Here is a 22,387-nt window from a genome sequence, read left to right on the forward strand (position 1 = left end):
CTTTGAATGTAATTGGAAAAAATAAAATAACGTTCAAAAAAATATAACTAAGTTGAATAAAAAAATACCCTTTGCCAGATAATATGCTAAGTAAGTGTTAGGGATAGAAGAAAGGCAACAACTTTGTCCCTGCATTTAAAGAAGAGTCAATCTATAGATAACTATGGACATACAAATATATGCAATATAAACGGAAGATAATATTAGAGGTGAGGCATTAACATGGGGGAGATGGGAGATGAAGGGGAAAGATTTACAGAAAATGGAATTTAAGTTTAACCTTAAAAAATAGCAAGGAAGACAGGCATTTGGAGTGAAAATGAACCTTCCAGCCTCAGGAAATAGACAATACACAATATGGTGGAGTTGGAAAATGGAGTGTCATGGGAAGTAACAGCAATTAGGCCAGTACTAGTAGCCAAACTAAGAAGTGCATGTAGGGAAGTAAAGCCTAAGAAAACAAAGTAGGGGACCAGATTATGAAGGTCTTTAAATTCCACACAAAGAATTTTATTGATCCTGGAGGTAATAGGAAACCACTGCAACAAGAGTAATGAGGTGACATAGTTGGTCTTGAAGAAGGTCACTTTGACAACTGAGTTAAAGATGATGTAAGTGAACAAAGACTTGAATGAGAGAGCATAAGCTCTAGGCTGTTGCAACAGTCCAGGTGTGAGAGGAAAACAGTTCACCTCTAGGAGGCAGGTAACCTTATTCTGGAGTCTGGTCCAGTTAGCCCGCTATTTAGAGCCCCACTTTCCTACTATCATCCCATAGACACCACAGAAGCAGAGTATGCTAATGCTTGGGCTAATACTGAAAGCAATTACAGTTCTCCCTTCCACATGGTGACTTCCCTCCTCATGGTTTTGATATATCATGGGTCAGCATAAGAAATTAAATGAGAATTTTGCAGGGGGCGCAGTTTGTGGAAGCTGCATACAACATTCAAAGACCAGCAGATAACAAAGAAATAGTTTAGAAACTCAGAGATGAAAAAAATATATAGTATTTTATAATATTAACTTATTTTATCTGTGAATATCATAATAATTTAGACTTCTCTGGTACGAGAGAAAGGTCAAAAAATTTTATGAGGATTTTCCTGATGATGAGGGCATTGTGTCTCCTGCAATGTGGAAGGGATAACTGTAGATAGATTTCTACTAAGGTTCCCTTACATGGGTGTCAGAAGTTCTGGAATTAAATGAATCTTTGAATAGTTATTGGGTAAAATAATCACTATGGTGAAAGGAAGATTCAGGAGGAAGAGAATGCCAAGCACTCTGCTGAACTGACAGAATGAGATATCAATTGACTTGAAATAAAGGGCAGCTAGATAGTACAGTGGATAGAGCACCAGCCCTCCTCAAGGACCCAAGTTCAAATCTGATCTCAGATACACTTAACTAGCTGTATAATCTTGGGCAAGGCATTTAACCCCAGTGCCTTGCAAAAACAAGCAAACAAAAAAGACTCACAATTGGGTTGAAGCAGTAGAAACACTATAGATAGGGGAAGAATTAACCTTACAAATGGATTATTCTTTTTTTCTGAATTTTTAACTACATACTTTCACATTCTTAGGACACCTTTCTCTTTTTTTAACACAACCATCCCTCCTCCTATAAAACTCTGCTTACCATTTATCTCCTCAAAGAATTTTAGGCTAATACCACCAGTCTTCCATCATTTCAAACACTTCAGTAAACCTTAGTCATCATATAATTAGTTGTGGACACTCTGAAGGTCTCAAGAACTTGGAATTGATTGCATAACATGGGAGACATTAGCACAGGACTGCCCAGCATGGCATGCCCTCATCAGTGAGGATGCTGTGCTCTATGAGAAGGGCAGAATTAATGCAGGTCAAAGGAAACAATGGCAAATATAAGTTTAGAGTACCCACCCCAGGTTTTCAGATGGACTAGTTGTGTCCATTTGTGTCCATTTGTGCTATTGTAGGGTATTCTGAGCTCGTATTAGGTTGATCAGACACAGCCTGACACACTATAACTCATCTCTAATATAGTGATGTTATATTTTGGTGGTCTTCGATGATGAAGGACAAGAACCAACCAACCAACCAACTTCCATGTTTGTCTTGATATTGTATGGAGTACTGCACTAGCCTTAAAACCCAAATCTCTATGGCTTTCATTAGCTGGACAAAAATAACTCCAGCCCAAACCTATGACTAATAGGTTTCTATTCTTTAGAATGAGTGTAAATTGCAATTGTTTTCTATTGTGGCCAGAAACTTTGAGGGTCTTCCCTTCCCAGATTGATATATTTGTGGTGGTAAATTAGGCCACCTTTTATCTCAATTCTTAGTCTTTGAATTTAGTCACTGAATGGACATAAACAACAGGTAAACTGAGGCCTGGGAAAAACTAGGTCATTCACTGCATCTGAGTCATGACCAGTCATTTTAATTTATGTCTTGATGCTAGACTTTGATAATTGGAGGAAAGAGTGAGATTGACAACTTTGCTCAACTCTATCTCACTTAAATCCAATTCACGGGTAAGTATACATCATCTTCTTCAGGGCATTGGTCTTTGAGAACAAAGGATGAACAATAATAATAGTAATGTTACTTGTATTTTTCACTTATGTTTTTTTCTTTCTTGTTATCTCTCCCTTTGATCATAAACCTCTGGAAAAGCAAAGGCTGACTTCTTCCTTATAATTTCCCATTACCTTTATAAAATTTCAAGGTGTTTGCTCTATAAATTCTTGCTAAGATTTAGGTTACCTGCAGAGAAACTGGTACTGGTTATTTTAGATTTTTTTTCTTCACTTATGTGGACTTGTCTCTTGTATTACAGAGCAGATATGTTGAATATTTTGCCCTAATAAAGAACAAATACTATTGGGCTGTCCCTCCAAAGAAAATACTCAAGGTAAAATCCATCACTATTTATTCAATTCAAGGTAAGTATGTTTAATATACTTGAAAGTTAGAAAAGAGAAAAATCTTATCATTTGAATTTTGTAACAAAGATTTCTATATATGTGTGTTCATGTATGTTCATTTATTTTACAATTGTGTGTATATATATATATACACACTATACCTAGTGTAAAAAGCTAAATATTAATTCATTGATTGCATTTGTGTAGAGAATTCATGGTAAGGAAACTCCTTTCCCCAAAATATATGAACTCATTTGCCACTTATAGTCTGTCTGGAGTTAAGTGGTTAAAGGGATTATATAGCTTTCATTGGTTGCAAAACTAATTTTGACTGAAACACTGATCTTGATAACTCCAACACTAGCCCTAAATCCATTATGCTGCTCTATAGTACGTGCATAGACACAAAAAGATTTCTAGCAGTTTTTTGTGTTGTAGCAAAGAACTAGAAACAAAAGGAGTATCCATGAATTTGGGGAATGACTGATCAAATTTTGGCAATTAGTGTAATGGAATATTACTGTGTCCTTAGAAATTATGAAAGAGATAATTTTTAGAGAATCCTGGGAAGGTCCTGTATGAGCAAAAGGAAATGAGCAGAACCAGGAGAACCATACATACAGTAACAATAACATTGTAATCATTACTTTCCTCCTGAGTTCCCTCTCTCAATTCCATTTACATTGGAAATGATTACTACTTCCCTCAGGATTCCCCCCAAGGAGTTGATGTATTTTCCGGTATTTTTACTCACAATCCCCAATCAATATGCTCTCCAATATTAATCAACCAACTAGATGTCAAGTAACTATGGCAAAAGAATATTTACAGAGAAGGTTTAACAAGAAGTACAAAAAATTCCCACTCCTACAAACTGGAAGGTATATTGACTCCAACTTAAAGAAATGGGTTTAATATAGTCTTCCCTGTCCTTGAGGAAAACAATCCCCATCCCCATTCAGTTCACCTATGGTTGTAGTTTGGGTGACTGATATGTAGAAATGTTCTTTTTTTATTATTTGCTTTTTAGAATATTAAAAATTAGTTTTCAAATTTTTATAGATTTGTTTTGCATCATTTTTATTTTTGAATATACCTTATCTTCCTCCCATCCCAGTGAACAATTTCTTGTAACAGGATAAAAATGAAAGAGAAAACTTAAGCTAATCACCACCAACTGAATCTGAATATTCCACACTCAAAGTACTCCACCTTTGTGTCATCTTTCCTTCAGGACCAAGTTTGGGGAGTTGGTTTTTGGACCATTTGATGTGCTTACTAATCAAGATTGCCTGGGTAGGGCTGCTGGATAGTAATAAGGTGAAAGAGACCAAAATCTTTGGAGATCCTATAGTCCAGAGGATGAAGGGTAATGGCAAGGAGATGGCATCAAAGCTCTCCATTCTCCAGTCTATCCTCCATATACTGCCAAAGAAATTTTCCTAAAGCACTAGTTTGACCATATTGCTGACCCATCCACAGTAAACTCCTGCTGGTTAAGATTTTAAAAAAGGTCCCTTTCCCTTCCTTTCTAGCTTTATTACATAATGACCCTCTCCATTCACTCTGCATTCCAAGAAACCTGTCCACCTTTCTGTTCCCTACAAATAACACTCTATCTCCAGTTTCTGTACCTTTGCCTTAGCTGTGCCCTATGATAGTAATGCACTCCTTCTTCATCTCTCCTTTTCTAATCCCTGCATGACTTCAGGTCTCCGCTCAAGTGCCCCCTTCTGAATGAGGCTTTCCTTCTTCACCCCTACCATCAAGCTGTTATCACCCTTCAAGCTGATACTCCTTCAAACTTCCTAACCTCCCATTTTCTCAGTCTCCTCAAATCCCATACCCTACTCCTTTACTCCACCTCAGCCACACACTAGGTATTGCTATTACCTACAAGCGATCTACTTAACTAATGAGAAATTCTTGATATTTCCTGATATGACTATAATCTCCAATCATTTCATCCCTCCCTAATGCTTCACCATTCCTACATTTGTCCAATGTCCTTGAGACACCCACTCCATCCATCCCTCAGTGCTTTCTTAGATCACCCCTTTCTTAGATCATCTGACTCCTATTTCTTTTTGAACTTTTTGAAATAGTTCACCGGATATAGGAGGAAGATAAGGTATGTTCATTTTTATCCTTTCTTAAAAAAATGGTTTACTGGGTATAGGAGGAAGATATTCAAAAATAAAAGTGATGCAGCTGGGTGATTGTTGGGTGCTTGGGGCCGGATATGGGCTTGGGTGCTCCTGGCTCCAGGGCTGGGGCTCCGTCCATTGGGCCACCTGGACATACATACAATTATTACTATTATTTTTTTAAATTTTAATTTTTTCCTCTCCCCTTTATCACTGAAGCGAGTCTATATTTTGGGGTCAGGGGGTATTCTGTTTACTCTTAAACAAGACTATTTTATTAATGTATAAAAAAAGTATTTGTTCAAAAAGAGAATAAATAAACATTTAAATAAATAAATAAATAAATAAATAAATGAATAAATGAAAGTGATGCAATGGGGTGGCTAGGTGGCGTAGTGGATAAAGCACTGGCCCTGGAGTCAGGAGTACCCCGTTTGCCTTACAAAAAAAAACTAAAAAAATAAATAAAAATAAAAGCGATGCAAAATAAATCTATAAACAATCAAGGATAAACTTGGATCTTTTGTCACTTGGTCTGTTATTTCTCTTTTCTTGTTAAACTTCAGTCATAAATTACTCTTACCATCCACCATTATAATCATGAGCATTTAAATGAAAGTTCAGAAAGTCCCACAACCATACTGACTGAGCATATTACAAATTCATGTTAATCAGTTCTCACCCACACCCTCACTGCAGCAAGGAAGTAATTGATTTTCTATAGTGTTCCTCACAGAAATTATTTTAAAATCTTCTCCTCCTTCTTCAAGTCTCCCATACTTCTTCCTGTTCCTTTTTTTTTTCTGAGGAAGTTACTTCTTAATTATTGAAAAATTTGAGGTCATTAGACATGAACTTTCTTTTCTCCTCTCCTCTCCATCTTAAAATACTGATATCCTCTTTCTTCCTTTCTTCCAGTCTTCCAGTATGACCTTTCTCTTTGCCAAAGTCAACCTACATGTGCACTTGGTCTTACCTCCTCAATATTCTCCAGCCTATTGCATCCTCAATCATCATCCCTGTTTTCAATTTTCTACAGATCCCTATCAATTGATTTCTTCCCTTCTGCCTTGAATACTCCTATTACTGGGAAACCAGGAAAATATCATCCAGTATCAAGAATCTATGCAAGCATGCTGCCATTTGATTCCTCTACTCACCAATTCAAGTGTTTTCCTAATACCTCTAGAATAAACTATAAAATCCCCTTTTTATCTTTTACTATACCTACCTGTTTGACCTTGGGCAAGCTACTTAATCCCATTTGCTTTGCAAAAAATCTAAAAAAAAACAACCCAAAACCCCAAGCTTTTAATGCCCTACCCCAAATTATTTTTCCAGACCAACTGAGAAATCTCAGGGACCCTGAACCCTTCCCTAAACTGTCAGAACAGATTCCAACCCAACCTAGTCTCTACAGCCATCATGAGAGGGGATGGAGAAGTGGTGAATCAGTATGGAAAAGGATCTACCTTCCTCCTCAACACCAGGAACAGCTGCTAAAAAAACTGCTACCAAAAGACAAATAAATACAGAAAACCTGGTATAGAACATTACCATAGATATGGCTGTTTCCAGTCCAGTTGTTATTGCCATCATCTAAGGAAGCAACTCCTTTGGAAGAGAAGATGGGACCATCCCATCCATCACCTGCCACTCAAACTTTGGCACTGTCAGAATGGTTTTATCCAAGTAAATGACAAGAGACACTACCAATGCACTCTAAGGACCATGGAACTTTTCCATCTGATTTGCAGTTGGAACCTTTCACACATGTTGTTTCCCTCATTGAAATGTTTCTTAAGAGCAATGACTACCTTACTTTTTCTATTTATATTCCCAGTGATTATCACAATGCTTTTCCATAGTAAGCACTTGACTAATGTGTCATTCATTCATTCATTTAGCCTCATTAAACACCATTACCCTTTCTCATATTCTGCATTACAGACAAACTTGCTTCACACACTATTTCTCAGATACAATGCTCCATTTCACTTCCCCATACCTTTGCATTGGCTAGCTCATATTTCTGGAATGTACCCTCTTCCTCTGTCTCATAGAATTTCTCTCTTCTTTCATACCAAAGCTGAAGCATCATTTTCTATACAGAATCTTTCTTGATCTGCTCAATTGCAAGTGCCCTCCCTCCCAAACCATCTTGTACTTAACTACATTGTGTATATCTATATTTTTTAAATATATTACAGAAATATCAAGAAGAATAAATGAGAAAATGCTATTTAGCAGTCAAGAAGTCATTGTTGACTTTGGAAAGAGTAATTTCAGTTGATACAGGATGTTGAGATATTGGCATTACTGCATTTTCACTAAGGATAATAATCCAGGTAGCCAATTTACATGATGGCAAAAGGCATTTAGATTACTTTTTAGAAAGAAGTTTCCCCAATGAAATGGTTATACACTAGATGTCATTTATTTTTGTCTAAACAGGGTAGGTATAATTGACATTAGGTCCTTATATAGAAGTAAAAAGGAATGGAAGGAATAAGTATTTATAGAGAACCTACTATTATATCAGGTATTATTCTAAGCACTTTACAAATTTATCTCTCTTGACTCTCACAACAATACCATTATTTAGTTGCTGTTATTATTATCCTCATTTAATGATTGAGGGAACTGAGATAAACAGATTGCCTGAGTCATATAGCCAGTAAGTATCTGAGACTGAATTTGAACTCAAGTCTTACTTCACCAACTTTCTCTCCCCTGTGTGATCTAGCTGCTTCTCAAATACTAGAATAGAAGACATTCTGGGCATATATCTCATTAATTTGACTTTAACAATGCTGGAATAGAGGACCACCAAAATTATCAAATATTGATATAGCACTGCTTGGGATAACTTACTTCTTTTAAGCCATAAAAGTAATTAGCAATAATTCTAAGTTTAATTCAACAAAAATCATCATCTTTGCCACAAATTGAACACTTTCTTTTTCTTTTTAGGTGTTGGAAAAGGTAATGGAAAGGATATGAAAGTAATAATAGCGATGAATAATAAGACTGTTTATATCTGTAATTGTTCATCTTCAAAGAACTGTCAGGTGGGTTGTTGTTTTTTACAAAAAGAAATTATGTAAAACCTTAACCATCTCAACATATACCAAAAAGTAAAAAAAAGAAAACAACCAAATTGGGGAATAAAACATTACATTAATTCATGGATAATGCTGCCTTAATTTAATGGATCAATAATCCATCAATGTGGGCATTCCCTCCACTAGTACAGATCATAAACATCCATTCTTTTTTATGTTCTTTTTTTATTTGTTCAATCATTTCTTTTTTTATTAAAGACATTATTTGAGTTTTACAATTTTCCCCCCAATCTTGCTTCCCTCCCCCCCACCCCCCCACAGAAAGCACTCTGTCAGTCTTTACTTTGATAAACATCCATTCTTTCTCATTTGTGCCATTCTTATCTCTGTCCTTTCACCATTTCTTTTTTTAATATGCATTCATTGCACCAGAAGATTCCATTGAAGTTGCTTAATATTTCATGGATGCTAGTCAGTCATTCAGTAAGCAAATATTTATTAATTACCATCTATGTGCCAGGCCTGGAAATGCAAAGAAAGGCAAAAGACAATTCCTGTCCTCAAAGAGTTTACAATCTAATGGAGGGAGACAATGTTCAAATAATGTTAATGTATATAAACATGATATATGTGTGTGTGTGTGTGTGTGCACGTGTATCATCATTTACATATACATATGTTTGCTTTCCTCGTTATATGATTAAAAGAAACTTAACAGAATTAAGATGAACTAGTAACAGCTCTCTATAGAAAGTTGGATTTTATCTGTAAAAGGAAGATCAGGTCCTCATCACCTCTTAACTGGAATATTATACCTTTGTAAATGATCTCCCTGATTCAAACTCTTCCCCCTACAATCCATCTTACATACTATTGCCCAAATGATTTTCCTTAAACTTAGATCTAACCATGTGACTCCCCTACACCTGGAGTAGTTCCCAACTATTTCTAGAATAAAATGTAAACTCCTCTGTTTAACTTTTATAACCCTTCCTAACCTATTTTTCCTTTAAAATTCAATTTTATTTTATTTTCAGTTCTTAATTCCTTCCATTCTCCCCCCCTCATTTCCCAACCCACTGAGAAGCCAAGAAATATAGAACCCCTTGCAAATATGTATAGTCATGCAAAGCAAATTTCTACATTAGTCATATTCCTGCCCCCAAAAGGGCAAGAAAGAGAGATTAGAAGAAAATATGTTTCAGTCTTCACTTTTGATTCATTTGTTCTTTGTCTGGAGGTAGACAGCATATTTCATCGAGTTCTTGGAAATGGTTGAACATGGTATTCATAAGCATTACTAAGCCTTTCATAGTTGATTATCTTTTGCAATATTGCTATAATTACGTGTTATTCTCCTGGTTCTGTTCATTTCATTCTGCATCAGTTCATACAAGCCTTCCCAGGTTTTCATGAAGTCATCCCCTTCATCATTTTTTATAGCACAATAGTATCCCATCATGTTCATATAATACAACTTGTTTGGGAATTCCCCAACTGATGGATATTCCCGCAGTTTCCAATTCTTTTCTATCATAAAAAGAACTTCTATATTTTTGTACATATGGCTTCTTTTACGCTTTGTTTGATCTCCTTGGAGTATAGACCTAATAGTATGATCACTATTTTTTAATCTAAGGCAATGGGATTAAGTGATTTGCCCAAGGTCACATCACTAGATAATTATTAAGTGTCTGAGGTTGGATTTGAACTCATGTCTTCCTGATTCCAGGGCCATTGCTCTATCCACTGTGCCACCTAGCTGCCCCAAGGTACGTCAGTTTTAATAGCTTTAGGGGCTTGATTCCAAATTGCTTTTTGGAGTTCACAGCTCCAACAGTACCCTAATTTATTTTACCAAATCCCCTCCAGCATTTGTCATTTTTCTTTTCTGTCATTTTAGCCAATTCTAGGAGTGAGGGGGTACCTCAGAATTATTTTAATGTGCATTTTTAACTATTAGTGTTTTGTTTTGTTTTGTTTTTAGAGTTTTCAAGGCAATGGGGTTAAGTGGATGCCCAAGGCCACACAGCTAGGTAATTATTAAGTGTCTGAGGCCGGATTTGAACTCAGGTACTCCTGACTCCAAGGCCAGTGCTCTATCCACTGTGCTACCTAATTGCCCCTATTAGTGTTTTTTTAAGTTTTTGCAAGGCAGTGGGGTTAAGTGACTTGTCCAAGGTCACACAACTAGGTAATTACTTTGTGTCTGAGATCGGATTTGAACTCAGATCCTCCTGACTCCAGGGCCAGTGCTCAATCCACTACATCACCTAGCTGCCCCAACTATTAGTGATTTTGAACATTATATGACTATTGATAGCTTGGATTTCTTCCTCTGGAAACTATCTTTTCATATCCTTTGACCATTTATCAACTGGGCATTGGTACTTATTATAAGTTTGATTCAGTTCCCTATATGTTTTGAAAATGAAATCTTTATCGGAAAAACTTGCTGCAAGTTTTCTACTTTCTACCTTCTAATTTTAGCTGCATTGGTTTTTATCTGTGCAAAAACTTCTTAAAATTTATATACCCAAAATTATTCTTTTTGGCTCCTATGAACACATTTATCCCTCATTTGGTCATGAATTTTTCCTCATCCCCACAGATTTGACAGGTAATTTCTTCCATGCTCCAATAATTTGCTTATGACATTGCCCTTTAAGTCTAAATCAAATACCCATTTTGAAACTTATCTTTATCTATGGTGTGAGCAATAGGCCTATGCCTAGTTTTTTCCAGTTTTCCCATAGGTATTTTTTTTCAAATAGCGAATTTTTTGCCCAAGTAAATGGGATTTTTGAGTTTATCCAACACTAGGCTACTGGGCTCATTTGTTTTTATTTAGTATGTGGCTAATTTGTCCTACTGATCAACCTATCTCTTGCCTAGTACCAAATTGTTTTCAAAATTACAGCTTTGTAATATAGATTGATATAGGCTAATTCCCCTTCTTTCCCATTTTTTTTATTCTCTAGATTTTCTTAACCTTTTTCCTTATTATGTTATCATTTTTCTTAGTTCTATAAAATAATTCTCCAGTAATTTGATTGGTATGACAATGAATATTTGGTATGACATTGAATATGTAAATTAATTTAGATGATATTGTAATTTTTATTACATTGACTACTCATGAACAATTAATCAATTTTCCAGTTATTTAGAAGTATAGATGGGTGGATTAGGGAGACTTAGAGGACTGTAGAAAAACATATCTTCTTGAGTTCAATCCCTCTTTTTTTAACTTTTTTTTGCTTCTTTTTTTTTTTTGCAAGGCAATGGGGCTAGTCACACAGTTAGGTAATTATTAAGTGTCTGAGGTCAAATTTGAACTCAGGTTCTCCTGACTCCAGGGTTGGTGTTCTATCCACTATGCCAACTAGCTGCCCCTCAATCCCTCTTTATTCTAGTCCCTTCCCCCTCCTAATAACCTACTGTTTATCCTTCATATAGCTTGTTCTGTATATATTTGTTTGCATGTTATCTCCCTCATTAGATTATAAAATTCTTGAGAAGTACAGTCTTTTGCCTCTTTTTGTATTTCTAGTGCTTTCACAGTGCTCTGGCACGTAAGAGTAATTAATAAATGTTGATTGTAGTAAATAACAAAGGGAACAGAGAGGAGGGAGTATAATTGAGGTATCTTTACAGATAAAATCAATAGGACTTGGTGAGCAATCAATGTAAGGTAATTTAAGAATGATGAATGATGATTTCCAACATTTTGAATTGAGAATAGAAGAAAATAATGGACAATAATAGTGGCAGAAGAGGAAGAAGATGAGAAGGAAGAGCTGGTTTGGATGAGGGTAGAGTAAGATGAATTTGATTTTAGAAATGTTAAATTTGAAGCAATAGTAAAAGATGATAGCTAAAGACACAAGGACAGATGATGTCTCTAAAGGTGAGCAGATAAAGATAAAAAGAACAGAGGATGGAGAGGAAATACATGTAATTAAAACTATAAATGGGAATGGAATAAATTTATCTATAAAATGGAAGAGAATATAGCATAATAGATTAGAAATCAGATTCCACCAAATGCTATTTATATTGTTTTTCTTTACAAGGCAATGGGGTTAAGCGGCTTGCCCAAGGCCACACAGATAGGTAATTATTAAGTGTCTGAGGCCAGATTTGAAATCAGTTAACTCCTGACTCCAGGGCAGGTGCTCTTTCTACTGTGCCATCTAGCTGCCCCACCAAATACTATTTACAAGGAAGACACTGAAACAAAAAGATATATATACAGAGTTAGAGTAGAAGGCTAGAATTGAATCTATTATGCTTCCACTGAAGTAAAGGAGGCAGGGAAAGTAATCATGACCTCAGACAAAGTAAAAGCAAAAATAGACCTAATTAAAAGAGATGAGCTAGAAAGCTGCATTTTACTAAAAAAAGTACCAGGGTCAATTGGTTAATGTCAATATCATATATGCACCAAATGTCATAGCATATTAATAATTAAAGGAAAAATAAATGAGTTACAGAAGGAAATAGGAAATCTATACTAAGGGGGAATCTTAACTTTTCCCTTTCAAAATCGAGGTAAACCTAACCATAAATATAAAATAATAAAGAAATTAAGAAGCCAAATAAGAATGAACTGAATAAGGAGCTGAATTTTAGGAAAGTTATATGATAGATCTTTTCAGAAAATCAAATGGGAATAAAAAGGAGTATGCCCTTTTCTCAACTATACTGCCCAACTATATCAATTAAACTGACAATCTAAAGGAAATGCATGAATATTTAGAAAATATAAATCAACAGAATAGAAAATGGAATACTTAAACAAGCTTATCTTACATGAAGAAACTGAACAAGCTATAAATAACTCCATAAGAAAGAAAAAAATCTCCTCCCACACCTCCAGCCCTCATTTTTCTCACCTGTAAAAATAATAGTGTTGAATCCCCATTTGAACAGAACATATTGGTGTATGTATGTGTGTGTGTGTATGTGTGTGTGTGTGTGTGTGTGAGAATACTATGAAATAAGCCTAGTTTATAGCCAGATTATGGTGTGATGTGAGTATGATTTTCAAATGCCACACTAAAAAGAATATTAGTCAGTATATAGTAAATAGACAGTGGCAGTTCTGGAGGAATGACATGACAATAAAAATAGGCCATGTCAAAGATTTGTGATCAATTATTTGAATTATGATTACTGATCAGAAAAATTCAAATAGGAATCTATCACAATAATCCAGTTGATAGGTGACATGGACCTGAACTAGAGTGATAGCATTGGGGCAAAAAAAAATGAGATGGAAAAAAAGAGACATTTCAGAAGGAAAATTAACAAGATTAGGTAAGTGGTAGAATTTAGAGGCAGAGGAAGAGGGAAGAATAAAAAATGATTCCTAAAATATGAACCAAGAAGTCAGAATGTGAATAAATTGATGAATGAAAACTGTTTTTTTAAACATTTACTACATCTCAGACATTGTTAAACACTGGAGATGCAAATTCAAAAAGACATTCCCTGCCCTCACACATCTTATATTCTAAAGGGAATGGGTGGCCAGAGAGGTGTTTTTAACTCAGAAATGGTAGGGATGGGTAGTGGAGCCATAGAAGTTCATTTACATGATCTTTCCAAGAATGGGCATGTTGAATTTACTGTTATTCGAAGAGCTAAGGGTAGAAAATTGAGACAGGAAGCAAGAGAATAAGGACAATCGCTTGGAGCTAGATCAGAGTGGTTAAGGAAAATTCCTCACAGATAGGAATTCAGGATTTCAAGGTAGGAACTAGAGAGCTAGACCAAGTCATTCTATTGCCTTGCAGATTATAAAATTTAACAAAAATAGGAAGAAAACAATTTCAAGGGAACATTATGAATTCATTTTTTTTTTAGATTTTTCAAGGCAATGGGGTTAAGTGGCTTGCCCAAGGCCACATGGCTAGGTAATTTATTAAGTGTCTGAGGTCACATTTGAAATGAGGTGCTCCTGACTCCAGGGCCAGTGCTCTATCCACTGCGCCACCTAGTCACCCGATGAATTCATTTTTGAAGATGATGAATGTTGAGATAGAAATATCCAATAGCAATTGGAAATACACATAGAGTTTTGGAAAGGGCCTTAGTCTATATGGATAAGGGAGTTATTATTGGCAGAAAAATGATAACTGAAGACTCAGAAGCAGATGAAATTGCTAAGTCAAATTTGGACTGTGAAGAGAGAAAAGGAGAGGAACAAGGAGTAAGCTTTGTAAGACTCCTTATGTGTAGGAAGTAGGAGAATAAATATGAAACCAAGATAAAGCAGTCAGAGGAAGGAAAAAAACCAGGAGAAAGCCCAGACAAGGAGCAAGAAGAAAAATATCAAAAACTATAAAAAGGTTATTGATTTTGATGTCAAGAGAGTATTAAGTTATCTTTAAAGGAAGCAGTTTCAGTAAATTGGTTGTGGTTATATCTGGATTATTAGGTGTTGAGGAATGAGTGGCAATGTACCTCAATTCTTTTTTCTTTTTTTTTCTTTTTAATTCATTGTCATGTAAATTCATGACAAAGATAAATTTCTTTTTTTGTTGTTATTTATGAGTTCTTGCTTTTGGTGTATTTGTTTATTTTTAGAAACTAGGGTTACTTTTTTAAATTTTATTTTTTCAATTAATTTTAAAAACAACTTTATAAAATTTGATTTTCAAATTCTCTCCTTTGAGAAGGCAAGTGATTCTATATTAGATCATACATGAGTAGTCATGCAGAACGTATTTCCATATTAGCCATGTTACAAAAGAAAACACAGGCCAAAAAATCCCCAAAGCAAAATAAGAAAAATAAAGTTTTGATAGTATGCTTTGATCTTTCTTCAGACTTTATCAGGCTTTTTTTCCCCCCCCGGGATTAGATCATAAGTTTCAAGAGTTTCATCATAAGTCTTTTGGAGACTTAGATGAACTGCTGCAAAGTGAAGTGACCAGAACTGGAAGAATGTTGTACACAGTAGCACTATGTGAATGATTCGGCTAGTCTCAGCAATACCATGATCAAGATAATCCCAGGGGACATGCTATCTGCCTCCAGGACAGAATTGATGCATAGTGAAGCATATCATTTTTCACTTTCCTTTCTTTTTTTATTCTTTTTTTTTTTTGGTTGTTATTCTAGTCTTCTTGTGCAAAATGACTCATACAGAAAAATTTTGCATGATTGTAATATATAATTATATCAGATTCTTTACCATCTCAGAGGGGGGAGGGAGAGAGAGAAATAGAATTTGGAATTCAAAACTTTAAAAATGTTAAAAATTTAATAAGTAATTAGGGAAAAATAAAATACTTTGTAAAGTCCTTTGGAATTGTCTTGGATCATTGTAATAAGAATAACTAAGTCATTCACAGTTCCTCATTGTACAATATTGTTGTTGTTACTATGTACAACATTCTCCCAGTTCTGCTCACTTCACTTTGCAGCAGTTCATGTAAGTCTTCCCAGGTTTTTTTGAATGCATCCTGCTTGTTATTTCTTATAGCACAATAGCATTCTATCACAATTACATACCACAGCTTGTTTAGTTATTCCTCCATTGATAACATCTTTCAATTTCCAATTCTTTGACACCACAAACAGAACTGCTATAAATATTTTTGTACATATGGATACTTTTCCTTTTAACTTGATCTCTTTGGGGGTATAGAACTATTAGTGGTATTGTTGGGTGAAAGATTATTCAGAGGTTTATAGTCTTTTGGGTATAATTTCAAATTACTCTCTAGAATGGTTGGATCATTTCATGATTCCAAGTGCATTTGTGTCCCAATTCATTCCAACATTTTTCATTTTCCTTTTCTGTCATATTAACCAATCTGATAAGTGTAAGATGACACCTCAAAGTTGTTTTAATTTGCAATTCTCTAATCAATAGTAATTTAGAGAATTTTTTATATGACTACAAATAGTTTTAATTTCTAAAAACTGCCTGTATCCTTTGATCAGTTATCATTTGGAGAATGATGCATATTCCTATAAATTTGATTAGGTTTATATTTATAATATAAACATATATTTATATTATAAAATATATAAAATATATATTTGATAAATGAGGCCTTTGTAATAGACTTGTAAAACTTTTTCCTAGTTTCCTGTTATATTCTTGACAACATTAGTTTTGTTTGTGCAAAACCTTTTAAATTTAATATAATGCTCTCTATTTCTTGTTTGGAAATAAACTCTTCCTTATCCTTATATCTAACAAGTAAAATTTGCTTATGATATCACCCTTTATGTCTAAATCAGATATCCATTTTGATCTTATCTTAGTATATAGTGTGATATATTAGTCTAGAACTAGTTTCTGCCAACTGTTTTCCAGTTTTCCCAGTGATTTTTGTCACATAGTGAGTTCTTGTCACCAAAATTTGGATCTTTGAGTTTATCAAAGATTAGATTACTATAATCTATTACTGTGAATTGTGTAACTAATCTATTCCATAGACCCACCACTGTTTCTTAGTCAGTATTAGATTATTTCAATGATTTTTTTGTTGAATCATTTTTCAGTCTTTTATGACTCTTTGTGACCCCATTTGCTCTTGGAAAGCATTCTGATGTAGCTTGTCATTTCTTTCTCCTGCTCATTTTACAGATAAGCTAACTGGGGCAAATAAAGTTTAGCAATTTACCCAAGGTCATAGAGTTAGTAAGTGTCTGAGGCTAGATTTGAACTCAGAAAGAGTAGTCTTCTTGACTCCAAGTACAGCATTCTATCCATTGTGCCATCATTTTGATGATTACCAGTTTGAAATACAGTTTGAGATCTGGTACTACCATCTTCCTTAACAAATTTTTGACCTTTTGTTCTTTCAGTTGAATTTTGTTATTAATTTTTTTCTAACCATATAAATAAGATGATAAAATTGGTATGACACTAAGTAAATTAATTTAGATAAAATTGTCAATTTTATCATATTGGCTTGGCCTATCCATGATCAATGAATATTTCTCCAATTATTTAAATCAGACTTAATGTGCAAAGTGTTTGTAATTTTGTTCATAAAGTTGCTGAGTTTGTTTTGGCAGGTACAAATATTTCATAATATCTATATTATTTTAAATGAAATTTCTCTTTCATCTCTTTCTTCTGGACTTTGTTATATGAAATATGATGACATATTTGGGTTTGTTTTCTATCCTACAACTTTGCTGAAGTTGCTAATTATTTCAACTTATTTTAAATTTGTTTATTTAAACTTGTTCTAAATTCTTTAGAATTCTTTGAGTATACTATCATATCTGTAAAGAGCAATTGTTCTATTTCCTTGCTGTCTATTCTAATTTCTTCAATTTCCCTATTGTTATAACTAGCATTTCAAATTGTATTTGAAATACTGAATAGTGGTGATAATGGGTATCCTTGCTTTATCCTTGATCTTATTGGGAAGGCTTCTAGCTTAGGAATTTATAAGTTTACATGTATGAATGTAGAGAGTTTGACCTTATTGAATCATTTATTTCTCTTTTCTGTTTACCTTTTTTACACTTCTTTTGAATCCTGTATTTGAAAAATCAAATTTTTTATTCCATTGTGGTCTTTTCTAATGACTCTATGACACATCAAGAAATAATGATAAAATCAAAAGAATGAAAAAAAATAGAAAAAAAGTGTGAAATATTTTATTGAAAAATGACTTGCTTATAAAATAAATCAAGGAGAGATAATTTAATAATTATTGAATCTGAAAGCCAGGATTTAAAAAAAAACAACCTAGAAGGGTGGCTAGGTGGCACAGTGGATAGAGCACTGGCTCTGGAGTCTGGTGTACCTAAGTTCAAATCCAGCCTCAGACATTTAATAATTACCTAGCTGTGTGGCCTTGGGCAAGCCACTTAACCCCATTGCCTTGTAAAAAAGCTAAAAAAAAAGAAACCAACAAAAAAAAAACTAGAAAAAAACAACCTAGGCATCACATATCATATTCCTATAATGACTTGAATGCTTGAAAGTCCTCTATTTAGATGCATTTAATATCTAATTTCCTCTGAAGAATTATTTTGTTGCCTAGATAATTCTTGATTGTAATACTAGCTCCTTTTCCTTCTATAATATCATATTTCAAGTCTTCTGATTCTTTAACATGGAAATTACTAAATCTTAAGTGATCCTAAATGTAACTCCATAGAATTTGAATTGTTTTCTGGCTGCATGCAATATTTTCTCCTTGAGAGGTCTGGAATTTGACTATAATATTCCTAGGAGCTTGCTTAGGGATCTCTTCCAGGAGATTATTAGTGGATTCTTTCCATTTCCATTTTAGGATTTCAGGCCAGTTTTCTATGATAATTTCTTGTGTAATGCCTAGGCTCTTTTTAAAAATCCTGGCTTTCAGGTTCAATAATTCTTAAATTATCTCTCCATCTATTTTATAGGTAAGTTGTTTTTCCAATACAATATTTCACCCTTTTTTCCTATTTTTTCATTCTTTTGATTTTATTATTATTGCTTGATATTTCATGGAGTCAGTCACTTGCTCCATTCTAATTTTGAAAGATTTATTTTTTCAGTGAGCTTTTATACCTTTTTTTTTCATTTAGTCAATTCTACTTTTTAATGAGTTCTTTTCTTCACTGAATTTTTGTAAGTATTTTTTCTATTTGGTCAGTTTTGCTTTTTAAGATTTTTTTCATATTTTCTGTGTCTTTTATGAAGCCATTGTGTTTCTTCTACTAATTTACTTGCATCACTTTCTTTTCCCAATTTTTCCTCAACTCCTTATTTAATTTTTAAAATACTTTTTGAACTCTTCTATGAATTGTTGAGCTTTTGTCTATCCAATTCACATCTTTCTATTTGCCTTTGTTTGTTGCTGTTTTGACATCATTATCTTCTAAGTTTGTTCTTGATCTTCCCTGTCAGCATAGTAACTTTTATATGGTCAAATTCTTTTTTGTTTTTTAATCATTTTTCAGCCTATTTCTTGATTTCTTGATTATTATCTAAGGAGAGTTGTGGTCACTTCTCTCCTGGTCTATACTCTGGTCTTTACTAAGGATAGGACCTTGTTCCCCTGTAGCCACAAGTATTATTCCTCTTGAAACTCTGATTTGAGACCCTTCTCTATGCAAGTGCTGGTACTCATTTCAAACCCTTGTCTCCTTGTAAGTGTCTATAAATGCTCTTTTCCACCTGAAACTGTGACCCAGTTCCCTATTCCTCTATAGATGCAAGCATTATTGCTCCTATTCATCTTGTGAATGAGACCTGGAACTGAATATAGGCAGTGCAACAGAGTCCTGAACACAGTGCCAGCAAAGGGTCCCCTGTAATCTCTTCTGATTAACTGTCCACCCCCTTATTGTCTGTGGGTTGAGAATAGTCAAAGCTACTATTGTTACTGCTGATGCTAACTCTAAGACTTGTTACTGACATTAACCTTTACTGATGACCTCTTACATTGTCTTGGGATGGAAAATTGTTGTTGGTTCTTTTTTTTTTTTTTTTGATTGGTTCTGTTGCTTCAGAATTCAATTTGAAGTATTAATTTCAAGTTGTTTGGAGGGCAATTTAGGAGAATTTGGGTGGGTTCCTTACTCTACTCTATCGACTTGCTTCACTTATATACTTTTATTATTGATTCTAAGTTGCATTTTTTTATCACAGATATATCTTAATAATGACACGAATTCTATAACTATCGAACTAAATGACTGTCCATACATCAGTGGTGATATAAGAGTAAAGTTTTCCTCCAGTTCTGTAAGTATAATAAAAAAGCAACCAATGTAATTTAGCTTGAAGTTTTCTCTAGCAATTTTCTAATGGAAAACTAGCCAATTCTTAATTTTCAGTGGAAGTAAGGAACAAAGATTGCATAGATCATGGAAATCCATGATGAAGTTCCAAATCCCAATTTTTCTAGTAAGTTCACTCCCTTTAGCCACCAAATCTTTCACTAGAACTGTTTACCAATAACTGGTATCTGCTAAATAGACATTTTAACTCCTCTCAATTCCTGCTATTCTTCCACTGGAAAAAGCTGATCATCTCCAACATGTTAAAAGAGAGGAGAATCGGCTAAGGATAATTTATGAAATAAACTCTCTTCTGAGCCCATACAACTGAGTAATCTGAAATTATATTCTCAGTCACTATAATGAATAAGGAAAAAACACTGGCCAAAATATCAGGAAACCTGGGTGTTAGTTCTAATTCCATAACTTATTAGCAATATAACCATAAACATTTAACCCATGTGGGCCTCAATCTCTCTAATAAAATTTTATAAAGTATTTATACATATATAAATATGTATATACATATGAAAATCTCAACTTCACAAGGTTAAGCTCAATCCTGAAATAAGTTTTTTTTAATATTAAATGCTTATGTCTTTAATACTTAATAATAGTTTCTTATAGCTAAGGATATATTTGGATAGTTATGAAGTCTTTCATACATTCTATCTAGTACTGCCCAAAACAATTTAAATTAATATAAATAACCAATGTTTAACTGAAAGTATTTTTAGAATTGAAATAACTAGTTCTTAGAATCAGATCTCACTAAGAAAAAGTAACCCTTTTAACATAGTATATTTTGTATATTTTTAGGCCCTTCCTCAACTATATGAGAAATGTGCATTTTTCTTTTGGTTCAACACAGCTTTCATAGAAAACAACAGGTATGAAGTATTACCTAATGAAATTAAATTTACCCTGGTGAAAAGTTAGGGTGGGGTGTGTGTGTGTGTGTGTGTGTGTGTGTGTGTGTGTGTGTGTGTGTGTGTGTGTGTTAAAAGGGAGGACAAAGCAGAGAGGCATTTGATTATCAGCCACATTTAGATTTGAGTACTGATTGGTTCAAATAATAAAAATTGAAATATCAGTTACTTTGACACCAGGGAAGTTATATATTGATTTTGAGGTTAATATACCAAAGAGACTTTCAATGGGTGTTTCCAACCCTAGGAAACAGTACTTGGAATTTTACTGCAGGAAACATTGTTCACTTAGAAATTTGTATTTGTAGGCATTGCTGAGGTACCACTCTTTATACAAAAAGAAAACTATGATTTTTAAAATTATTAATTTCAGGTCTAGAGAAACAGTAGTGTTGTATCTAGTAGAAATTTTCAGAGAAAGAGCTGAATATTACTCTTGGGGTTTAATCTCTGGAACTTATTTTAGTTCCATCATATCCTGAAATTTCTCTATTACTCTAAATACAAAAAGTGCATTTCTTTCAATTAAAAGAACTGGTTTCAGAAGAATTCAATAAAGTCCTTTTCTCTAAAACAATACTATCCTATTCTATTTGTTGACTTTCCAAAGAAGGAGGGAAATACAAGGGTAGAGGTAAAAAGGAATGAGCAAGTAATAAAAGAAGATATAAACTTTGGATGATTTAGGTTTAACACATAAGTATTGCTACAGAAGGGGTTTTTTTAATTGTACTTGGGCAAGAAGTTTGCCCTTATAAACTACTAGAAAGATAAATATATGTCATATAAATTTTTGCTTGCTGTCTTGAATTATTTTGGAGAGGGAAAAAATAAAAAGACTGGAAGAGGATATTCAACAGAAAGTTAGTAAACTTCTACTTTCAAGGCTCAGAAAACATAAAATTTCATTATTTTTCCCCCTCTTAGGCTCTATCTTACCAGAAATGAATTGGATAACCCCCATAAACCAAAAACATGGCACATTTACCGTGAAGATTTTGCAGTGGAATTATGGTTTTAACAAGACATGATCTACAGAAGTATATATTTGTTTAAATGTTACTCCCTTCCATTAAAGAATCATGTTCCTGTGAATCCCTTACTACATAGAGGCATCTCTTCAAATCTACATTTCTTTGTCAGTGTATTCCATTTATATTCTGTGTACTTAAGAATTCTATTAAACGTTAGAGGTAAAAGGCATATGGTCATTTTCTTAAAGGGACTGTCAAGAAAAGCAAGGCAATGCATTGCAATAGAAAGTGAGCTGTGTATGGACTCAGATGACCTGTGGTCAAATCTTGGTTCTGCCACTTATTAGCTGAGGGCAAGCTACTTAATTTCTTTGAACCTCAGTTTCCTCATCTGTAAAATATGGGTTTAATCTAGATTGCAAACAAGAACCCTTCCAGCTCTAAATTTCTGATTCTGTGCTTTATTTTAAATAAAATTTGTTTCTGAGTCTTCAGTTACATTTGGAATAAGGTACCCTCACAAGAAAAAAATAATTATCATTTCAGTAGTAATTTATTGATAAGATAGTGCTTAATATATATAAGTGCTTAATAAATTC

The 22,387-nt window shown here is 33.9% G+C and overlaps 1 protein-coding gene across 1 annotated transcript in view; it reads left to right on the forward strand.

Annotated features, from left to right (window-relative positions):
* Positions 1-22,049, forward strand: part of LOC141508522 (phosphatidylinositol 3,4,5-trisphosphate 3-phosphatase TPTE2-like) — an 85,695-nt gene extending 63,646 nt beyond the window's left edge. The window contains exons 16-20 of the mRNA XM_074217214.1: positions 2,832-2,937; positions 8,040-8,137; positions 19,755-19,850; positions 20,705-20,775; positions 21,742-22,049. Of these exons, the coding sequence (XP_074073315.1) occupies positions 2,832-2,937; positions 8,040-8,137; positions 19,755-19,850; positions 20,705-20,775; positions 21,742-21,835 (465 nt within the window). The 3' untranslated portion in view covers positions 21,836-22,049. The remainder of the gene's footprint in view (positions 1-2,831; positions 2,938-8,039; positions 8,138-19,754; positions 19,851-20,704; positions 20,776-21,741) is intronic.
* Positions 22,050-22,387: the final 338 nt, after the last annotated feature.

The sequence above is a fragment of the Macrotis lagotis genome, chromosome 1, assembly GCF_037893015.1.
Source record: "Macrotis lagotis isolate mMagLag1 chromosome 1, bilby.v1.9.chrom.fasta, whole genome shotgun sequence".
Taxonomy (NCBI): Eukaryota; Metazoa; Chordata; class Mammalia; order Peramelemorphia; family Peramelidae; genus Macrotis; species Macrotis lagotis.